At 48.1% G+C, this 20,439-nt stretch overlaps 1 protein-coding gene across 10 annotated transcripts in view; it reads right to left on the reverse strand.

The window, feature by feature from the left end:
• The window catches only part of RYR1 (ryanodine receptor 1), a 135,095-nt gene that overhangs the window by 77,806 nt on the left and 36,850 nt on the right, over nucleotides 1–20,439 (reverse strand). For all 10 annotated transcript variants that reach the window (XM_087876533.1, XM_087876531.1, XM_087876532.1 and 7 more), the window contains 16 exons: nucleotides 19,645–19,861; nucleotides 18,419–18,523; nucleotides 17,407–17,510; nucleotides 15,008–15,091; nucleotides 13,320–13,479; nucleotides 12,207–12,354; nucleotides 10,733–10,935; nucleotides 10,468–10,642; nucleotides 8,825–9,033; nucleotides 7,184–7,566; nucleotides 6,386–6,518; nucleotides 5,306–5,466; nucleotides 4,601–4,766; nucleotides 3,134–3,220; nucleotides 2,736–2,962; nucleotides 248–1,166 (listed from right to left, as the gene is read on the reverse strand). In XM_087876533.1, coding sequence (XP_087732659.1) covers nucleotides 248–1,166; nucleotides 2,736–2,962; nucleotides 3,134–3,220; nucleotides 4,601–4,766; nucleotides 5,306–5,466; nucleotides 6,386–6,518; nucleotides 7,184–7,566; nucleotides 8,825–9,033; nucleotides 10,468–10,642; nucleotides 10,733–10,935; nucleotides 12,207–12,354; nucleotides 13,320–13,479; nucleotides 15,008–15,091; nucleotides 17,407–17,510; nucleotides 18,419–18,523; nucleotides 19,645–19,861 — 3,481 coding nt within the window. The remainder of the gene's footprint in view (nucleotides 1–247; nucleotides 1,167–2,735; nucleotides 2,963–3,133; nucleotides 3,221–4,600; nucleotides 4,767–5,305; nucleotides 5,467–6,385; nucleotides 6,519–7,183; nucleotides 7,567–8,824; nucleotides 9,034–10,467; nucleotides 10,643–10,732; nucleotides 10,936–12,206; nucleotides 12,355–13,319; nucleotides 13,480–15,007; nucleotides 15,092–17,406; nucleotides 17,511–18,418; nucleotides 18,524–19,644; nucleotides 19,862–20,439) is intronic.

The following is a 20,439-nucleotide window of genomic DNA, read 5'->3' on the forward strand; positions in this document are numbered from 1 at the left end:
CCTGCAATTACTGTGAGTTCAATTCTCACCAGGCTCAAGGTCGACTCAGCCTTCCATCCTTTCTAAGATGGGTAAAATGAGGACCCGGTTTGTGGGGGCAATAAGCTGACTTTGTATAAAATATACAAAAGTAGGAAGGCTATTGCTTAACGCATTGTAAGCCGCCCTGAGTCTCCGGAGAAAGGCGGCATATAAAAATAAATAAATAAATAAATAAGTTATTGTTGTTATTATTATTATTATTTACCTGCAATTTGACTGATTCAGGAAGCTTCATTTGCAGCAGGCCTTCTTCCAGTCCTTCCTCGTCCTCTTTGGGTTCAGCTTCCCCAGCCTCAATGGCCTTCAGCTCCTGCTTTTCTCCTTCTTCGGCTTCTTCCTTCTGCTCCCCTCCAGCCTCTTCCTCCTCCTCCTCCTCCTCTTCCTCTCCTGCTTCTTCCTCCTCCACATAGCCCTGGTCTTCTCCTTCCCCCACCTCCTCCTCAGCCCCCACCGGAACTTCCTCCTCCTCTTTGGATTCTCCAAAGACATTGGGGTCAATCATCTTGAGGATATGGCGCACGTCTTCATCCTCAAACACACCCATGATGAGGAGGGTGCAGACCAACTTGAGAACGGGCACAAACTGGAACTCCACACTACCCCCAACAGGGTCCCGGGTATGTTGCCCTCCATCTTGGACAGCCTCTGTCAGCATGTTGATGGCCTTCACCTTCAGCGCATCCAACGGGATGGAAGGACTCAGCTGGTAGAGCTCAGAGCTGGTGCTGACAAAACAGGTGTCGGAGAAGTGGAGCGGGGGGCGTAGGCAGGTGCTCATGCCCACCCCGGGCAACCCCGGTTTCTTCATGCCATCCGGGAACAGCGTGATGCTCTTGGTCTCGTCCGTCATGGGGACAATGAACTCGCTGTTCATCATGAGACGGGAACGCTTGGCCGACTCCAGGTGCATGCTGATAAGGAGGTCGTAGTAGCCACTACGCAGCAGGCCTGGAAGATGGTTGCTCTCGATGGTGTAAAGCAATTGTGACTCGTCCACATGGCTGCACAAGGCATGGGCCACCCGATTGTTGCCCAAGGCGCACACGGCACAGTACAACTTCAGAGTATGGGAATGGAAAGTCAACAGATCTTGGCGCTCGGACAATTCCAGAATGTCTATACATCTGAAAGAGGGATGGGGAGGAAAGTTTGAGAGTTAAAAGAGGAAGGGAAGTTCCAGGTTTGGTACCATCTTAGAAAGTGGAACCATTTGCGAAGATTTTCCATCTCCCAATGTTCAGCAACTACATCCATCAGTAGATGCCTCCCTTTGCTAAATTAGGCAAGCAGACGAAAGCCTAAATATTAAATATCTTCAGAGGATAGGTTTTTTAAAAATATAATTATAGTTACTCTTTCTCTGTCGGTCCCAAAGAACCAAGAATGATACGTGGAGTAGCTTCTGTGTTGTTGTTCGCCTACGGACAGAATCGTGCCAGACTAAAGCAAATATCTGCATAACTGTTAGATCCACCCTGTGAATCGCTTGGGAAGGCTCACCCTTGCTCTTTTCCTGCCTGCCAACACATTCCACCAAGCTCCACTGCCTCTTTGTCCTCTAAGAAAGAGCCTCTCCTTCCTGCAACTTCTGACTACATTGTCAAGTGAAAGCAATCAGATCCATTTGTGAAAGGTCCATATCAGCAACTTTATTGTGTTTGAACTACGGTATTTTTTCGGAGTATAAGATGCACTCCCCCCCCCATTAAAAGAGGCTGAAAATTTGGGTGCGTCTTATACTCTGAATGTAGCAAAAACTGCGAGGCACGGAGGAGGCGATGGCTTGTGGCAATCCCTGCAGCCTGGAACAGCTGATTGGGGGTATTCCGGGAGGCCGATCCACCCGCTCATGCCGAATCAGGCTGCAATAATGTGCTGAAGCTGACCGGGCTGTTCGCTATTTGCTGCAAGGACTGTCAGAGTTTGCAGCAGCAATCACATCCAGAAAGCACCCACAAGTAACTGATTCAGCAGGATTCAATAACTTCTCTTTATATATAACATAAAGTAAATATACAATACCAAAAGCAGGTTTTCCAACACCAGCAAAACACAAGCAGAGGAGAGGAGTTTTAGTTTCAGTTTTAGTTTCAGAAATCAGCACAGCATGCAGCTTTAGAACAGTTGACCTAAGCCATGTCCAGGCTCCTTGCCGTCTTCTTCCTTGTTGCTCATACAGCAAATACTGTTTCAGTTTCCAAACAGCCCTCAACTCTCTCACACACTGACAGGATGCTAATGAATGGATGCTGATAGGCAGAGGCAGAATTTTTTTTTCTTATATTCCTCCCCAAAAACTAAGGTGCATCTTATACTCCGGAGCATCTTATACTCTGAAAAATATGGTATATTACAGGAACCTCCCCAAACTGCTTGCCTCCCCTTAGGAACAATCAGATAAGGTTCCATGGAGCTTAAGGGGAAGTCAGATTTATTCCTCTTCCAACTGTGTAAAGACTCAAGGCTAGTTCCCTGCTTGACTCCTCTTCTATGCCTGGCTGAGAGTTTCCCAACATCATTCCATCACACTCCTCTGAGTGATAGAACCATAAACTCAGCCAATACCTTGGGACCCTGCAGGTTTCAACTCCCAAGATCCCCCATCCAGATCGGGTTGCAAAACACCAAAATCATCACCCTGGAGGCGCCAGCCTGTTTCTCTGAAGTGAAATGGAAGTCTACTAGATTCTCACCGGTTTTCCTCTGGGATGTGAAGAGCCATCATTATGTTTGGTTCCAGGCATTCAACCATCCAGCCATGGCGGTCGCTAAAGCGAGCAACGTCCACCCGTAGAAACTCATTGGGCATACGGCTCCAAGTCATGGGGGCCAGCATTTGGATGGCAAGCCGAGGTGGGCACTGGGGCTCCGGGTTTTTCCGCTCGCTCCGGAACATGGCAGCTGATATGGGCATAATATTCTGTCCCGCAAGGAGTTGGAAAAGCGAAAGAAAAATTGTGCATTAACTAATCTGCGTATAATATTTCCAACCCAACCTGATCCAAGTGGGAATTCCTTCATTATTCCAGGAGCAATTTTTTTTTAAAAAAAATTTTTTTTCCCAAAGTGCAGCTTCAGGGATGGGCCTTACCTTCAGTTTGCCCAGTTCAAATTGGATGACATTCTGGTTTGTTGGGAGAACGACAACAGCTGGAAACAGTTTTGTGTTGGGTTCCACCTGAGATGGACCGGTTGTGGGAGAAGAGAAGCCAAAAGAAAAGAAAACAAGGGTTTATTGGGGAAGATCTCCAGCAACTGTAAATATCTAAGGAGAAAAATGGCACCTTTCGGTTAGGATACTGAAGTAGGGTAGTATCTTACAATGTAGATCGGGGTCTCCAGACTTGACTACTTTAAGACTTAGGGACTTCAACTCCCAGAATTGACCAGCTAGCCTTGGTGAATTCATAATTCATACAAAGCCATAAAACTGGCCCATTCTAGTCTCCCAGTACTGATTTTCCGTATTTTTAAAAATACCCAGCTGACTACCCCGTTTCCCTGAAAATAAGGCATCCCCTGATAATAAGCCCAATTGGGCTTTTGAGCACATGCGCTAAAATAAGCCCCGCTCCAAAAATTAACCTTCCCCGAAAATATTTAAATGCATGCATAGCTGGTTCCCGCCAATTCCTCTGGTTAGGGTTAGGCAGGCAGAGCTGGAAATCAGGTAAGATGGCAAGAGGAACCCCATCTTGCTCCATGCACCCCAAAATAATAAGACCTCCCCGAAAATAAGGCCAAGTGCTTATTTCGGGGTTCAAAAAAATATGAGACAGGGTCTTAATTTTCAGGGAAACATGGTAGCACCTGGAATGGATTATTATTTTTTTAAAAATACTCAGCTGAATATCATCTGGATTGGATTATTGTTATATTATTTGCAAATTGTTGGGAGAGCCTACAGGATTTTTCTCTCCATTGGTTATCCTGGATTCCTTTTCTAAAAGCTTCACGTTTGTGGACCTGACATCTTTGTTGTCTTCTGCAGCCAAGTAAAGAACCATCGAGAGCCCTAATCATTCAACTCAGGGGTATCAAACTCCATTTCACTGAAGGCCGCATCAGGGTTGTGTTCGACCTTGGGAGGGGGCGTGGCCAGGGTGGGTGTGGCCAACTCGACATCACTCATGTTGGGGGCCCATTGGTGGCCCGAGCATTCTGCCAGTGACAACGGGGTCCTGAGCTCCGTTTTGGTTGTGTCGGCCTCTTGCAACCCTCTTCCAGAAAAAATGGTGCTTGGGAGTGCCGCCCACGGCCCATGTGAGCTCCGCTTTCGGCTGTGATGGCCTCCTGCAACCCTCTGTCAGAGAAAACAGAGCTCCGTTTTCCCTGGCAGAGGCACCGCGAGATGATCCGTTGCTATTTCCAGGGCGGCCTCATGAGCCAGATCTAAGCACTCTGTGGGCCGGATCCATCCCCCAGGGCCTTGAGGTTGACATTCTGATCCAACTCCTCTAAACACTTCCTTGATTGCTTATCCGTCCATCCAAACATCTCCCGAATAAATTTCAGCCCCCGTCAACTCTCCTGGAGAACGTATCCTGAATCCGCTTACCTGGAAGAAGGTGTTGACTTCTTTCCCGTTGGCTGTGAAAGTCATGAGCCCCGTGGCCAAATCAATAAGGCAACCGATCACCAGATCCATCGTGCTAACTCGGGTCTGCTGGGTACTGCTGACAAACTCCCCTCCCCAAACCATGTAGCAGTTGCTTCTTTTGATACTGTTGAAATGAGAGACAATGGAGATAGCAGTAGCAATTAGACTTATATACCGCTTTACACTGCTTTACAGCCTTCTCTAAGCAGTTAGCATCTTGCCCCCACCCCAGCAATTTGGGTCCTTATTTTACCGACCTCGGAAGGATAGAAGGCCGAGTCAACCTTGAACCTGGTGAGATTTGAACTGCCAAATTGCAGGCAGCCGGCAGTCAGCAGAAGTAGCCTGCAGTACTGTACTCAACCAATGCACCACTGCAGCTCATGACCTATCAACTTATCTTTTTCTTGAGATACTACAAGCCTTTGGATTGGCGACCCAAAAGGCTTGAAGCTACAACTCTCCTTCTCCCAAATTCTTCTGGGCAACTGCACCGCCCTTGTTTCCACACCAAAAGGTGATTTTGCCCTTCGTTCAACCGGAAAAAGACTCTTCAAACACCCCCAGATCTGGCCAGATCTCCACTCTGTTACCAGCTACTATTCCTCAGAAATGGCTCGTAGCTGATCCATAATGCACAGCAGAGGTCTGGATAACGCTCACCTGTCATGGATGTTTCCCTTGTCGTCACCCATGGTGACCGTGACGTTGCGCACCTTCGTGAGGTCGAAGTTCATGTCGTGCTGGTGGTAATCGGGGGTCACCCAACCTACCCAGACAGTAGTGGGCTCTTGGCCTGCAAATATCCGGACCGAGTAGTAATACTGTTAGATTGGAAAGAGAAAGGTGCAAAGGGTAAACAATATGGTGTGGGACGCGCAGTTCCTCAATGCAAACATTGCTGATACTCGAGCAAAAGTATTCTGTAAATAACTTGTGGACGAGAGATTATCAAAAGAACATGCTACTTTTGCCCCCATCCAGCATTTCCATTCTGGAATACCAGAAATGCTGGGGTGGAATGTAGTCTGGATTCCCATACTCCGAATGTAGCTCCGCCCAGCCTCTCAAACGGAGGTTTCAGAGGCTGAAAAAAGCCTCAGAAATGAAGCTTCAGAAAAAAAGCCTCCAAACGGAGCTTCAGAAAAAAAGCCTCAGAAACGAAGCTTCAGAAAAAAAGCCTCAGAAAGGAAGCTTCAAAAAAAAAAGCCTCCGAAACAGAGCTTTTTGAAGTTTCAGGGGCTTTTTTTCTGAAGCTCTGTTTCGGAGGCTTTCAGGGGCAGAAATAAAGTTTTTTCTGAAACAGAGTTATAGAAGTTTCAGAGGCTGAAATTAAAGCAAGGCACAGAGCTCACAACCAATGAACCTGTTGCTAAAATGCACGTCTGGGAACAGCTGATTGGGGGTATTCCGGGAGGCCGATCCCCCTGACAATCAGCTTTTTCTTATTTTCCTCCCCAAAAATTAAGATGCGTCTTATACTCCAGTGCGTCTTATACTCCGAAAAATACAGTACTTGCATCTTTAAAGATAGACTCTGAGAACTTCTAGGGAGGAGCTATCTTGACTCTCCCAACCAAACTATCCTAACTTCACTGTCTCTTACTCCTCTGGAATGCAGCACATCTCGTCTGGGAATCCAGACTACATTCCACCACAGTGTATTCCACACAAATTGGGATATTTGTCTGGTAGGAACAGGCAATATTGTACTCAGTCACTAGATATTCAACTTCCTGTTACCGTTGTGGTGTTCATGATGATCTCTGGATCATCCCGGTCATCGGGAACTACTTCCTCTTCAAGTCGAGGTACCGTGGGAACCACAGGAGCAGTGGTCATGAGGGTGGTGGCTTTCTTGGCTTTGAACAAGAAGCTGGAGAAGATAAATAGGAAGGAGAGTATGATCAGAAAGGACAGTAGATCCTTCATCTAAGATGTCCCACCTGATTTTCTCCAGCGCAAACTTCTTGGAAATGAACCCTGCTCAACTCTGTCGGAACAAGTTCAGAATCAGTATGTGTGTGATTATGTTGATAGCCTTCCACACCAAGAATGCTTCTTCTCCCACTTCGATATCTAAAGATCTAAAGATTAAGGTAATGATGATTTAATAGCTGACCTGCTCCTGTAAGGCTGTAAACCGAGATGATGCAATGAGAATGAGTCAGCAGGGTTATTGCCCCTTTAAGAAGCTGTCTATATAAGGGGGGGCCATCAGAGGGTGTTGCTCTCTCTCTCCTCGTGTATCTCTCTCCTTGTCGTGTTCTATCTGCATTGTAGCTCTCTGTGTAGAGTTGAAGATTGATTGCTTGCCTGGTATGTACCTACCACATGTATGTCTGTATATAGAAGTTTTGTATATAAACCACTGTTTGTAATGACAAAACCTCTGTGTCCTGTATTTTGCTCCTGGGTTGTCTCAAAATAGTAGTCACACTGTAAACAAACTCTTTCATTTTTCATTATTCCTTTTTACCCAATCATCTCCCCACTAGGAGATTTCCTGATCTCCTGGTAAGCTTTCCATAGAGTTCTTACCCTCTTTTGGCTTTGCTTTTCTCGTTGGAGGAATCCTTCTCGTTCTCTGCTTTGGGGGCCTCTTTGGGTAAATCCTTGTGGGTAGCTGGGGAACCCGGGCCTTGTTTCTCCTTCTCGGCTTCCTCCGCTTCCTTGCGGCTGGCAGACTTCTTCAACTGCTCATATTCGGAATCAAGGTCAACGTCCTTGACCTCATCTTCAGGGATGGTGAGCGCGTGAGTGAGCGGAGTGGTACCAGCTGTGACCTTGAACTTCTCGTGGAACTCCACTGGCATACTGAGACGCAGGAAGAGGAGTTCCACAATGGCATTCTGGGAGCCGAAAGTTCGGTGCGTCAGCTTTAGACACGGCGGGTTGTCCACGGTGCCGTCAATCCGTGACACCTGCCCACAGAGGACCAAAACAGAAAGTCAGAGTAGCAGTGGACAAACTTCTCCCCAGGCTCATCCTAACCTTCCATTGCTGTTTTTCAAAGTATTATGGAGACCCCCTCTTTAGAGTCCTCCAGAACTTATAAACAAATATTCATTAGTAGAAAAATAAGTGGTAAAATTTAATTTGCTCAATGTTACCAATCTTCTGATAGGTCATGTAAAGATGGAGGTGGCATCAGAGGAACATTCGTAGGAGATATGAACTTTCCAAACCAATATCCCAGTAATCAGTGGTAAAATCCAAATTTTTTTACTACTGGTTCTGTGGGTATGGCTTGGTGGGCGTGGCAGGGGAAGGATATTGCAAAATCTCCATTCCCACCCCACTCCAGGGAAAGGATACTGCAAAATCCCCATTCCCTCCCCATTCCTGGGGCCAGCCAGAGGTGGTATTTGCCAGTTCTCCAAACTACTCAAAATTTTCACTACCGGTTCTCCGAATTGTTGAAAATTTCCGCTACCGGTTCTCCAGAACCTGTCAGAACCTGCTGGATTTTACCCCTGCCAGTAACCATACTTCCTCTCAGTCATGCAAAATCTCTCATCTCGCTTCATTCATGACTTCAACCACAATCTTGCTGTACAACAGATCAATTCTCACAGATGCTCCATTAGTGCCTCTGGTTCACCTGTTCTGGAATTATGTGATCGTTTTTATTGCCACATTTTCTCCATGCCAGGCCACTATCTGTCTCATGAAGCTCCTGCAGATGGCACCTACCAAGCTTCGAAATCCCTTCAATCTCCCAGTCATTCAAAATGGCGGCCCCTCTCTCCTCACCAAGCCAACCCAAAAGTATCTTTATTTATTGGAATTTGTCAGACAAAAACGAGAACAAGAGAATACATGATAGGGACGATAGGCATGTTAGTGCACTTATACACGCCTCCTCTTGCTCATAAATCCCTCCCAAGATTTCAGAATGTTTGTTTGTTTGTTTGTTTGTTTGTTTGTTTTATTAGATTTATATACCGCCCTACTCCCGAAGGACTCAGGGCGGTGAACAGGCACAAAATAAAATACATAGATACAAAAGTTAAAAAACATAATTAAAACCAGATTAAATAATTTAGCCCGAGACAATTAAAAATGTCCTCTTGCCGCCACAGTTGCCTCTCAAACATGGAGCTCTCCTTGTCAACATTTGAGTCCCAACGCACACCTTCCGCAGGGGACACCCTCCAAGGCTCCGCCCCTCTGACTCACCTCGTAGTGAGGGTGCTCATCGGGCACGGGGGAAAACTGAGGCAGGCTTTTGCTGAACCACATGGTGACCTCCCGCTTCGTGTTGATGGCAAAGGGTTCGTAACCTTCTTGGAGGCCACAGATGGTGAAATAGCGAAGGCTGCTGACATCTTGACCCAAGTTGAGGCGTCCCACCTGAGACAGGCCCAAGCTGCACACTGGGATGAAGCCTGTAAAAGATGCGGAGGAAAACAACGAACTTGGGTTCCTGACAATGAATAAATAAAAGTTCCGCCTCCACCAGTGTCGGACAGGAAGGCTATGCAGAGAGTGGTGAGGACAGCAGAAATGATGATTGGCAGTTCACTTTCTTTTATCCAGGACACGGCATGTAAACACTGCTTGGCCAGGGTCCACAGTATTGTCAAGGATGTGACACATCCTCTCCATGACCAGTTTTCCTTATGACCTTCTGGAAAAACAGGAAACTTTCTCTTTTAATGAGGTGGAAAGCGCGGGAATATTTAGAGTTGGCTTTCCACCAGTTGTGCCAAGATGATGTCTCCTAATAAAGCTGTTCTTTGAGGAATCAACCTGCCTCGGAGCTCTGTCTACAATGGGGTTATTACTTGGAACATGTTGTGGTCTGACAGCAGCCTGCGGAGCTGGCAGCGGAGTCGGACAGTGAGGAGGCTGAGGAAGAACATGGGCCAGTCCAGGAGGCTGGGGAAGGCCTGGATGAGAGCTCTGCATCGGAGGCAGAGATGGGGCCAGGGCCATTTGGGAGTGATGTGCGGACTCAGGAGCCTCTGACAGCAGAGAGGCAGAGGAACAAGAGGAGCCTGTTCCTAGCGCACACATGAGAAGAGCTGCCAGAAGACAAGAGCAGCTAAAACAAAAAGGACGACTCAGGAGTAAGGCCAGGAAATGATTGGCCCCTCCCATAAGGCTTAAAAGACCAGCAACGGCTCCTTAGCGGAAAACGACGTTGATAGATTTGTTTCTTGTCTTGCTGCATTTATTTCTTGTCGGCGTCTTCTGCTTCTGAATTTTTGCCAAGAAAAGCTTTTGGCAGGTTGCCTAATTAGACCAAGGTTGGTGATAAGAATTGAAGAATTGTGTTATGAAGAATTTGTTTTGAATTAGTTTGGATTACACTGAGAATGAGTTAATTCTCAGCTGTTCTAATAAAGTCTGTTTGTTTCGAACTGATTGGGTCTGATAATACCTACTTGGGCCTGGGTCACAACAGAATACTGACAGTGGGTGCTTCATCACCGGAGGTTTTTAAGAAGAGACTGGACAGCCACTTGTCTCAAATTATATAGGTTCTCCTGCTTGAGCAAGGGTCTAGACTAGAAGACCTCCAAGGTCCCTTCCGGCTCTATTCTGATTGATTGACTCTTTTTTTCTGCTATGTCTTCAAGACGGACTGTGATTGATTTGCATGTATGTATGGTTATAGGTTTTGGTGTCATTTTTGTATAATTTGACATTTTTGGATGATGCTGCTGCTCTTACTATAGTGTTGTTGTTAATTTGAGGGTGGTGCATTGGAATTTCATTTTAACGTGTGCCATTGTGAATACAATGGAAAATGACAATAAAGGTTGTTCAGCCTCTGAAGGAACCAGGGTCCGAGGTTCAGTAACGGTCTTGCTTACCATTTTCGGTCTCTATTTCTTTGAAGGCCAGCTCTGACCCCGAGTCACTGATCAGCATCTCCCCGTTCAGTGTAAACATAATGTGGTTTTCTGTCAGGTCAATCATGCATCCGACGACATCTCCCGGTTGCCAGGGGCGACCAAAAGGCTCACTCCCTACGTGCCAACGCTGACCCTGCGGGACGGAGACAAACGGAAGGGATGCTTCAGGGAAAGGGAACGAGAAGAAGACAAGAAGGAAGAGGAGGAGGCAGCCCAGACTCACCCGATGCCCGTTGAAGACGTAGGAGAGGTCGTCGGCTCCCAGCTCCACGTCCGGGCGCACGTCCGGGCGGGCCCACCCCACACGCATCTCCCCGGTGGTGACGGCTTCAAACTCAAAGTACCACTTGCCCGACTTCACCGCGTAGAACTGCTCAGCACGGAAAATGCGGACTTTTTCCAGCCGGCCCTTGGTCAGTTCTTGAGCTGTTCAGAGACCAAGAAGACAAGACAAAAGGGACCCGCCAGAGGGGATTAGTGGACTAGGAAGAACATCCTACCTCCACCTAAGTGAGTCCACTAGAGTTGGAAGGGACCTTGGAGGTCTCCTTGCTCAAGTAGGAGACCCTATAGCCATGATGGCAAACCTATGGCATGCGTGCCACAAGTGGCACATGAAGCCATATCTGTGGGCACGCGAGTGTTGCCCTAGCTCAGCTCCAGCACGCATGCACGTGCTGGCCACCTGATTTTTGGCCCTTCTGGGCCCACCTGAAGTCAGGAAATGGGCTGTTTCCAGTCTCCGGAGGGTGCGGGGAGATAGTTTTCACCCTCCCCAGGCTCTGGGGAGTTGTTCCACTGATTAATTGCTCACACTGTCAGGAAATTTCTCTTTAATTCCAGGTTGCTTCTCTCCTTGATTAGTTTCCCACCGTTGTTTCTTGTCCGGCCTTCTGGTGCTTTGGAGAATAGCTTGACCTCCTCTTCTTTGGGGCAGCCCCTCCAATACTGGAATCCTGCTATCAAATCACCTCTAACCCTTCTTTCCATTAAAGTAGTCCCACCCAATTCCTGCAACCATATTATACTTCATAGTAATCTGAGTCTTAGCTTATTTATTTATTAAACGCTTATGCTGCCCATCTTGCTGATGTGATGACTCTGGGCTGCTCCGATTAATTTTGGTTTATTTAATATTTTAGGTTTTGTACCTCTGTCTTCATGAAGTTTGTAAGCTGCCCAGAGCTGCTCGACTGCAAAATGGGTGGCATAAAAATGTAATAAAAGAATCAATGAATTAAACCTAAAGGCTAAAACATACGATGAACGGTTGCAGGAACTGGGCATGGCTGGTCTAGTGAAGAGAAGGACCAGGGGAGACAGGAGAGCATCTTCCAATATTTGAAGGGCTGCCACAGAGAGGAGGGGGTCAAGCTATTTTCCAAGGCACCTGAAGGCCAGACAAGGAATAATGGATGGAAACTGACCAAGGAGAGATTCAACCTGGAAATAAGGAGGAATTTCCTGACAGTGAGAATAATCAACCGATGGAACAGAAGTTGCCTTCAGAAGTTGTGGGAACTTCATCACTGGAGGCTTTCAAGAAGAGACTGGACTGCTATCTGTCAGAAATGGTGTGGGGTCTCCTGCTTGGGCGGGGGGTTGGACTAGATGACCTACAAGGTCCCTTCCAACTCTGTTAATCTGATGTTAAGGAGTAGAAACCAGTAGAGGCCGAAGAATGGAAGGACACTCACTGGCTTCCTGATCTGGGGGTTCAATGTTGTATCCGTAGCCAAGGAGGGTCCGCACCGCTTCCCGCAAGCTGTCCCGGTTTGTCTTCTTGGTCCTCTCATCGAGGAGGTGGTAGGGCACCAGACGGGGGTTACGCCGGTTTTTGATGTCCTACAAGCCCAAGAAGGACATACGGGTCTATGAACACAAAGCAGTTTTAACAAAACATATCACAAAGCCACACGCCTCTTTACTAGAAAGCTGGTAGGAGTGGAGGAGATGACCTGGAATCTTGTGGTAACACCACCAGATGCCACCTTTGTGGTTCCTCATCCCATATCATGCCTTGAGTTATGCCCTTCCCCTGCCAGGTTGTAGCTTTCAGCCATCAGTCCATATCCGTGATGGTGAACCTATGACACGCCTAGACAGGCTCTGGAGGCTGGGGACAGCAAAAAACGTCACTTCCTGTCCCATCGGGAGTTGGGAAATGGGCCCTTTCAGGCCTCCGGAGGGCCTCCGAGGGGGTGGGGAAGGCTGTTTTTGCCCTTCCCAGATCAGGGAACCCAGCTGGGATCGTCAGAGACTTTTCAAAGCAATTTTTTTTTACCACCTCTTCGGCCGAAGAGGTTGCAGAAAAAAATGCTTTGAAAAGCCTCGGACGATCCCAGCTGAGCCGCGCGATCATCAGAGGCTTTTTTTTTTTCCAAGCATTTTTTCTAATGCTTTGAAAAGCCTCTGACGATCAGGCAACTCAGCTGGAATCGTCAGAGACTTTTCAAAGCAATTTTTTTTTATCACCTCTTTGGCCAAGAGGTTGCAGAAAAAAATGCTTTGAAAAGCCTCTGACGATCCCAGCTGAGCCGCGCGATCATCAGAGGCTTTAAAAAAAAAACTTTTAAAAGCATTTTTTCATCGGAAGAGGTTGTAGAAAAAATGCTTTTAAAAGTAAAAAAAAAAAGCCTCTGATCATCCTGCAGCTCAGCTGGGCGTGGGGCGGGGGGCGCAGAGATTTTTGCTACCAGTTCTCTGATCCACCTGCCACCATTGCTACCAGATCAGGTGATCCGGTCCGAACCGGAAGCATTTCACCTCTGCCGCTGCCCTAGAATATCCTTTCCTCTGGAGTCCCACACCTGTACGACGCTGTACGTCCAGCCCTGTTGGACCCGATCCCTTGCCCAGACATTGTGTCCGTTCTCAGCCAGCTTATCCACCAAGGTGTTCTGGGCTGGAGTGAGCTTGATGTGGTTAAGATCCAAGGGTGCTGGTTTGTAGCCGTTGGACATCATGTACCTGCGAAGGAGGAAACCAGATGGGACACTTAGGACACTACAGGCCCGTGATGGCGAACCTATGGCACGCGTGCCAGAGGTGACACGTAGCACCCTCTCTAATGGCACATGAGACGTCGCCCCATTTCAGCTCTGCTGCGCATGTGTGCGTGCCTCCCACCACCAAGCTGGTCTTCAGGTCTCTGCCACGAATGCTTGTGGGGCGGGACACACGCATGGGAGCTGCGCACGCGTGCATGGGGGACGGAGGGGCTGTGGGGGGGGCGCATGTGGGGACGAGGCACATGCACAGGGGGCAGGGGGCATGTGCAATTTGGGGGTTTGGGTGCGTGTTTTGGGCACTCGGTCCAGAAAAGGTTAGCCATGAACTGCTATACGCAAAATCAACCTCTATGTTAGGATATGGTTTGAGCCTAACAAGTTGTCCAGGCAATATATGTGTTCTGTGACTTTAATATGAACATGTATTGTGTGACTTTAAAGTTTTACTGCTGATTCATTGTAATGCTGAGTCATGCTGTAATTACACTGGTTGCAAACGTATTTAAGAAAGGTACTGTAACGTATTCAGTTGATGATATGCTACCATTGTGTGTGGAGTTGCTATCCATTGTGCTATCATCGTTGGATGGATCTGCTACCATCGTGGTTTGTGAACCAGAGTGAGTTTGTTATTCTAACCAACTACTGTTTGTGTGGTAAGAAGAGTTTTTGTATCACTGGACTGATTGAACTGGCAAAGACTTGGATTGATTTAAAGACTGTGAGATTGTTTTTTCACTATAAAGTAAACTTTTGATAAACCAGTTTGCACATCTTTTATTCATTGCTCTCAGCAACGTTTCTCTGTGCTCTAGACTCTGCTGGTTGGTAACACAACAACAATATCCTTAACACTCTACACCAAGGGTGTCAAACTCAAGGCCTGCAGGCCGGATCCAACCCATGAGGTGCTTAGATCGGGGGCCCCGCCGGAAACAGTGAAGGACTGACCCGCAGTGCCTCTGCCAACGAAAATGTAGCCCAGGAGGCATGTGGAGCCACCCAAGCTCTGTTTTCGCTGGCAGAGGGCTGCAGGAGGCCATCGCGCCTGAAAACAGGAGCCCATTTTGGCTGGCAGAGTGCTTGGCGCCCCTGACATGAGTGACGTCAACCCACCCCCCTGGCCACGCCCACCCCCGGCCTCGAGGTCAAACACCACCCTGATGTGGCCCTTAATGAAATGCTCTGGTGGCTCAGCAGACTAATTAACATCCACTTACATCTGCTGCCTGCAATTACTGCAAGTTTGAATCTCACCAAGGCTCAAGGTCGACTCAGCCTTCCATCCTTTCTAAGGTAGGTGAAATGAGGACCCAGTTTGTGGGGGCAATAAGCTGACTTTGTATAAATATACAAAAGGATGAAGGCTATTGCTTAGCGCATTGTAAGGCGCCCTGAGTCTCCGGAGAAGGGCGGTAAATAAATCAAATTTAAAATTTAAAAAAAATGGAGTTTGACACCCCTGCTCTACAAACTGGAGCAGTTACGTTTTAGGCAGCTTAGTTTTCTTCAGGTTCTCTTCGGCTTTCTCATCCGCCATCCCTACATGGCAGCCCAGAGCAAGCAAGGTCCTAGAAAGGAAGAGATCAGGTAATAATCATTCTGGGTGGGTGGGGAGGAGCTAAGCCCCTCTTCTCATTGGACCAATACGCTTCCCACCGGCCAACACGCTCCCACAGAGAGGGCCTCCTTGGGGTGCCGTCGGTCAAGCAATGTCGGCTGGCGGCCCCCCAGGGGGAGGGCCTTCTCGGTGGGAGCACCCGCCCTCTGGAACGAGCTACCTCCCGGAATACGACTGATCCCAGATCTCCGGACTTTCTGTAAGGCCCTGGAGACGTTTTTATTTCAGCAAGCCGGCCTGGCCTGAATAGGTTTTAGGGGTTAGTTTTTTAATTGTATAGCTAGGGGTTTTAAAATGGGAGGCTGATTAATTTAATTTATTTTTAGTTATCTTAACTTTTATATTGTATGTTATTTTAATTTTCGGCTGTTCACCGCCCTGAGTCCCTTCGGGGAGAAGGGCGGGATATAAATTCAATAAATAATAATAATAATAATAATAATAATAATAATAATAATAATAATAATAATAATATTTATTTTATTTTATTTATTTATTTTATATTGGATTTCTATACCGCCCTTCTCCCTAAGGACTCAGGGCGGTGTACAGCCAGATTAAAAAAACATGCAGAACAAATATTAAAAACAATTAAAAGATATATAAATTTGGCCCAATTAAAACTCATTTACCAATTAAAAACGTTTAAAACATTTAAAAACAGTTAAAAATTTCATCTTAAGCCAGCCCGGCTTGTTTAAATAAATGGGTTTTAAGGGCGCGACGGAAGGCACTGAGGTCTTGGATTCTCCTTATCTCTGGGGGGAGCTGATTCCAGAGGGTAGGTGCCCCCACAGAGAAGGCCCTCCCCCTGGGGGTCACCAGCCTGCATTGTTTGGCTGATGGCACCCCGAGGAGGCCCTCTCTGTGGGAGCGCACGGGTCGCTGGGAGGTCGTCGGTAGCAGCAGGCGGTCTCGCAGATAGCTAGGCCCTATGCCATGGAGCGCTTTAAAGGTGATAACCAACACCTTGAAGCGCACCCGGAAGACAACTGGGAGCCAGTGCAGCTCGCGCAGGAGCGGTGTTACATGGGAGCGCCATGCTGCTCCCGTCACTACCCGCGCTGCTGCGTTCTGGACCAGCTGGAGCCTCCGGGTGCTCCTCAAGGGGAGCCCCATGTAGAGAGCGTTGCAGTAGTCAAGGCGAGAGGTGACGAGGGCATGAGTGACTGTGCACAGGGAATCCCGATCAAGAGAGGGCCGCAACTGGCGAATCAGGCGAACCTGACAAAAGGTCCCCCTGGTTACAGCCGTCAGATGTTCCTCCAAGGACAGCTGCATATCCAGGAGGACTCCCAGATTGCGAGCCCTCTCTGTGGGGGCCAATGACTCGCCCCCAATAGTCAGTGATGGAGTCAACTGACTATATCGGGATGCCGGGAGCCACAGCCACTCAGTCTTGGAAGGGTTGAGCCTGAGCCTGTTCCTCCCCATCCAGACCCGTACATTAATAATAATAATAATAATAATATTAGGGTAGCAGAAATAGGACACACCATAAAATTGGCCCTGTTTTGAGAAACTAAATGGTTATCCAACAAATTGAAACACTACCATTTGCAGCTTAAGGAGAAACTAACTAACGGGGGGGGCGTGGGACAATTAACCAGTGGAACGGCTTGCCACCAGAAATTGTAGGTGCTTCATCACTGGAGGTTTTTAAGAAGAGACTGGGCAACCACCTATCTGAAATAGTATAGGGTCTCCTGTTTGAGCAGGGGGTTGGACTAGAAGACCTCCAAGGTCCCTCCCAGCTCTATTCTGATTGAGATTGATTGAGCTTCCGATTGGACCAACAGTTAAGGAGCAAATTATACCCCCGTCAAGGAAGTACCAACTCAGACAAACAAGGTAATAGTAAACAGCGGGCTAATCAAGAAATCTCCAAGAACGCTCCCACCAACACTGACTGGGTATGCCACTAATATATAAACAAACCCCACTCCCCTTCTAGCACTGATGATATTCTCTAGTTGGGTTATGAAATGTCTGCAGAGAGACAACCAAGCTCAGAGAGCTCCAAGGACCCCACGCTTCCTTTATGCTTCACCCAGACCGATTCCATTCGAACTGACGAAGACATTCCTCTTATCGTGTCTTTCTCCGTTTTCTTTTAGCCATCCAAATTCCTCTGCTGTCACTGCTAAGCAACCTTTATCTAAATGTCCATGCAATCTCCATCATGGGCTAGAGAGGATCTGGGCTAGAGGAGGCCACGGCTCAGGGATTCCCCCCCCCACCCCCCCACCCCCCCCCACCACTCACTTGAGGGTCTCCCCCGACATCTGAAGGTTGTAATTGCGCTCCGGCTCAGGAAGGCTGTGGAAATCCAACAAACAAGGATGCAGGCGTTTGTTGTCATCCCGGATCTGAGATTTAAACAATGGTGGGTCAGCGGATCCTGGTTACAATTTCATCCAGGAGGCCAAAAGAGATCTGGTGTCACCCGGGCTACGATCCCTATTCCGCCAACGACATGGATTATAAAGTTCGCGTCCCTCGTGCGACGTCGTTGCGAGATGCCTGGTGTCGTTGTGGCTTGTTAAGAACACGGAGGGCTACACAATCCTTCTTGCTGCCACACAAGGAAAGGTATAGTAACCTCCAACATCTTTTTGTGACCCGCCAGCTGCCAGCACAGCTGGCGGGAGACTCGGGCGATGAGGAGGTTGGGGAGGAACTTGGGCCTGTTCTAAAGTCTGGGGAAGGCTCTGATGGATGCTCTGCGTCGGACGCAGAGATAGAGCCAGAGCCGTCCGATATTTCCCAACCACAGGAGAGGCAGCTGCCTTCAGAGGCTGATATGAGTGAGGAGAAAGAACAGCTGGGGCCTGTTCCAGATGTGCCTATGCGCAGAGCAGTTAAGGAGACGGGAGCAACGGAGGACAAGGAGTCAACTCGGGAAGCAAAGCACACATGGACGCTGAATGGCCCCTCCCTGACTGGGGAATCAATAGAAGGAAAGGGGAGTGGTGGTCGTAGGAGACAACCGTTCGTATTTCTGAAGATTTGGCTCATCGTGTTTCGTGCCTCAGAGACTGCTTGCCGGAACTTAATTGGCAGCTTTTGCACCTGGAAGTTCAGGGCCTGACAATTATTGCAAGGAACTGATAACTTTTGTTACCGCAGTTAACTCCTTGAAGGACTATTGCCCGGACTTTTCGGTGTGTGAATGCCATTAATTCACAGGAGGGGTTTTTGGGGACAAGGAATCTGTTCCTTGTTTCTGCTAAGGCTAGGTCAGAACACATCTGGACTCCCGGAGAGCAGAACTCACCGGCCCATAGATCCATCCCTGCTCAATGCGAGTGAGGGCCCACAATTCGTGGATATTCTCTGCCAGTTTCTCCCGGATCTTCTCAAGGTGTGGAGACAATACGATCTGCGGGGATTTTTTTTTTTTTTAAAAAGAAAAAGATCAAGAATGAGGCTACTAAAAGGCACTTTTTAATAGCAGACCGTTTACTAGAGGTAGTCCTCAACTTACAGTTCATTTAGGGACCGTTCAAAGTTACAACGGCAGTGAAAAATGTGGCTTATGACCGTTTTTTCACACTTATGACTGTTGCAGCATGACGCAGGTAGTCGTGCGATTAAAATTCAGCTGCTGGACTTGTATGTATGACGGTTACAGAGTCCTGGAGTCATGGGATCCCCTTTCTGACAAGCAAAGTCACTGGGGAAGCCAGATTCACTTAACAACCGTCTTACTAAGTTAACAACTGCGGTGAGTCACTTAACAGCTGTGGCAGGAAAGGTCATAAAATGGGGCAAAACTCACTTCGCCAACGTCTCCCCCAGCCACAGAAATTTTGCACTTAACTGTGGTTGTAAGTTGAGGACTACCTATAATCAGATCTCAGCTTTTCTTAAACTACAGTATAACCATCATTTTCCCATTTCATCATACTTGTCACGCATGCATTATTAATATAGGTTTGATCGATTAGGTCGGCTGATTATCAATTCATCGACCCGGAGAATGAATTTATTTCTGTAGTGTGGGAGAGAAAGAGAGAGGAAGGAAGGAGGGAGGGAGGGAGGGAGGGAGGAAGGAGGGAGCACGGGAGGGAGGGAGAAAGAAAGGAGGGGGGAGGGAAGGAAAGAGGGAACAAGACAGGGAAGGAGGGAGGGAGGGAGGAGGGAGGGAGGGAGGGAAGGAGAAGGGAGGAAGGAAAGAGGGAGCAAGGCAGGGATGGAGAGAGGGAGGAAGGAAGGAGGGAGGGAGAAGGGAGGGAGGGAGGAGAGAGGGAAGAGAGAGAGAGCGAGGGAGGGAGCGAGGGAGAAAGAAAGGAAGGAAGGGAGAGAGGGAGAGAGGGAGCAAGGGAGGAAGGAAGGAGGGAGCAAGGGAGTGAGTGAGTGAATGAAGGAGAATGTGAAAGTGCCCACAAGTTTTGCCAGTGACCATACTAATGACCGATTTTGCTCTCCAGACCCTAAACTTGTCGCATTTCCACATTTTGTTCTCAGGTTCTCTGCCCCAGGAAGCCGAGATGTCCCTACCTGGACGGTATCCACAGGGTAGGGGGTGAAGGAGGTGTGGGACAAGGACTGGGTCGGCCCCAGAAGATTCCGGAAGCCGTTGATGTCATGCTTGTATTCCTTGATGGGCTCCACGCGCATCTTCTCCCGGGGGAGGACACCCTCGTAGCAGGGAGCGTAGCCCGGGGGCGGCAGGAATTTGAACTCTCCGTGGCGCCCCCCCAGGAGGAACCGCACTCTGGCAGGAAGGGAAAACATATCCATCAGAGGTGGGTTTCACATAATTTTACCACCGAAAATGTGAGCGGGAGCGGCTTGCATACATGCGCGTGGCTTAGAAAACATGGCTAAATAGGACGGCATAGCGCCAGGGCAGGTGGGCGGGATCAGGCCCACCCGCAGGTCGTCACTACCGGTTCGCCCGAACCGGTCCAAACCGGCTGGATACCACCACTGACATTGATGCTTGTTCATTAATGGCCTGGATATATATTGGCCTTTCCTTCTGGGAACTCCTGCTCAAAATGAATTTTTCTGATTTTATTCTGGGACGTTCTTTTTTCTCCCGTTACACTATACCCCGTATCTTTTCCCCTTCCTCTTTTCTTACTTTTCAATGGTTTTGTTTTTGCTTTGTATTTTATACTTCGATCAACTAATACAAAAAGTTAAATCAGAAAAAAACCCGTTTCAGTCCCAACTTTGGTTGTTAAGTCAGTTTCACTCCCTGTCGTGAAATTTCTGAATTTTGATGGACCTCCGGAATGAGCTGCCCCCGGAGATTCGTAGGATTACCGACCTGTGTACCTTTCGCCG

This window comes from Pantherophis guttatus, chromosome 10 (genome assembly GCF_059756535.1).
Source record: "Pantherophis guttatus breed Tessera chromosome 10, ASM5975653v1, whole genome shotgun sequence".
In the NCBI taxonomy this organism is placed as follows: domain Eukaryota; kingdom Metazoa; phylum Chordata; class Lepidosauria; order Squamata; family Colubridae; genus Pantherophis; species Pantherophis guttatus.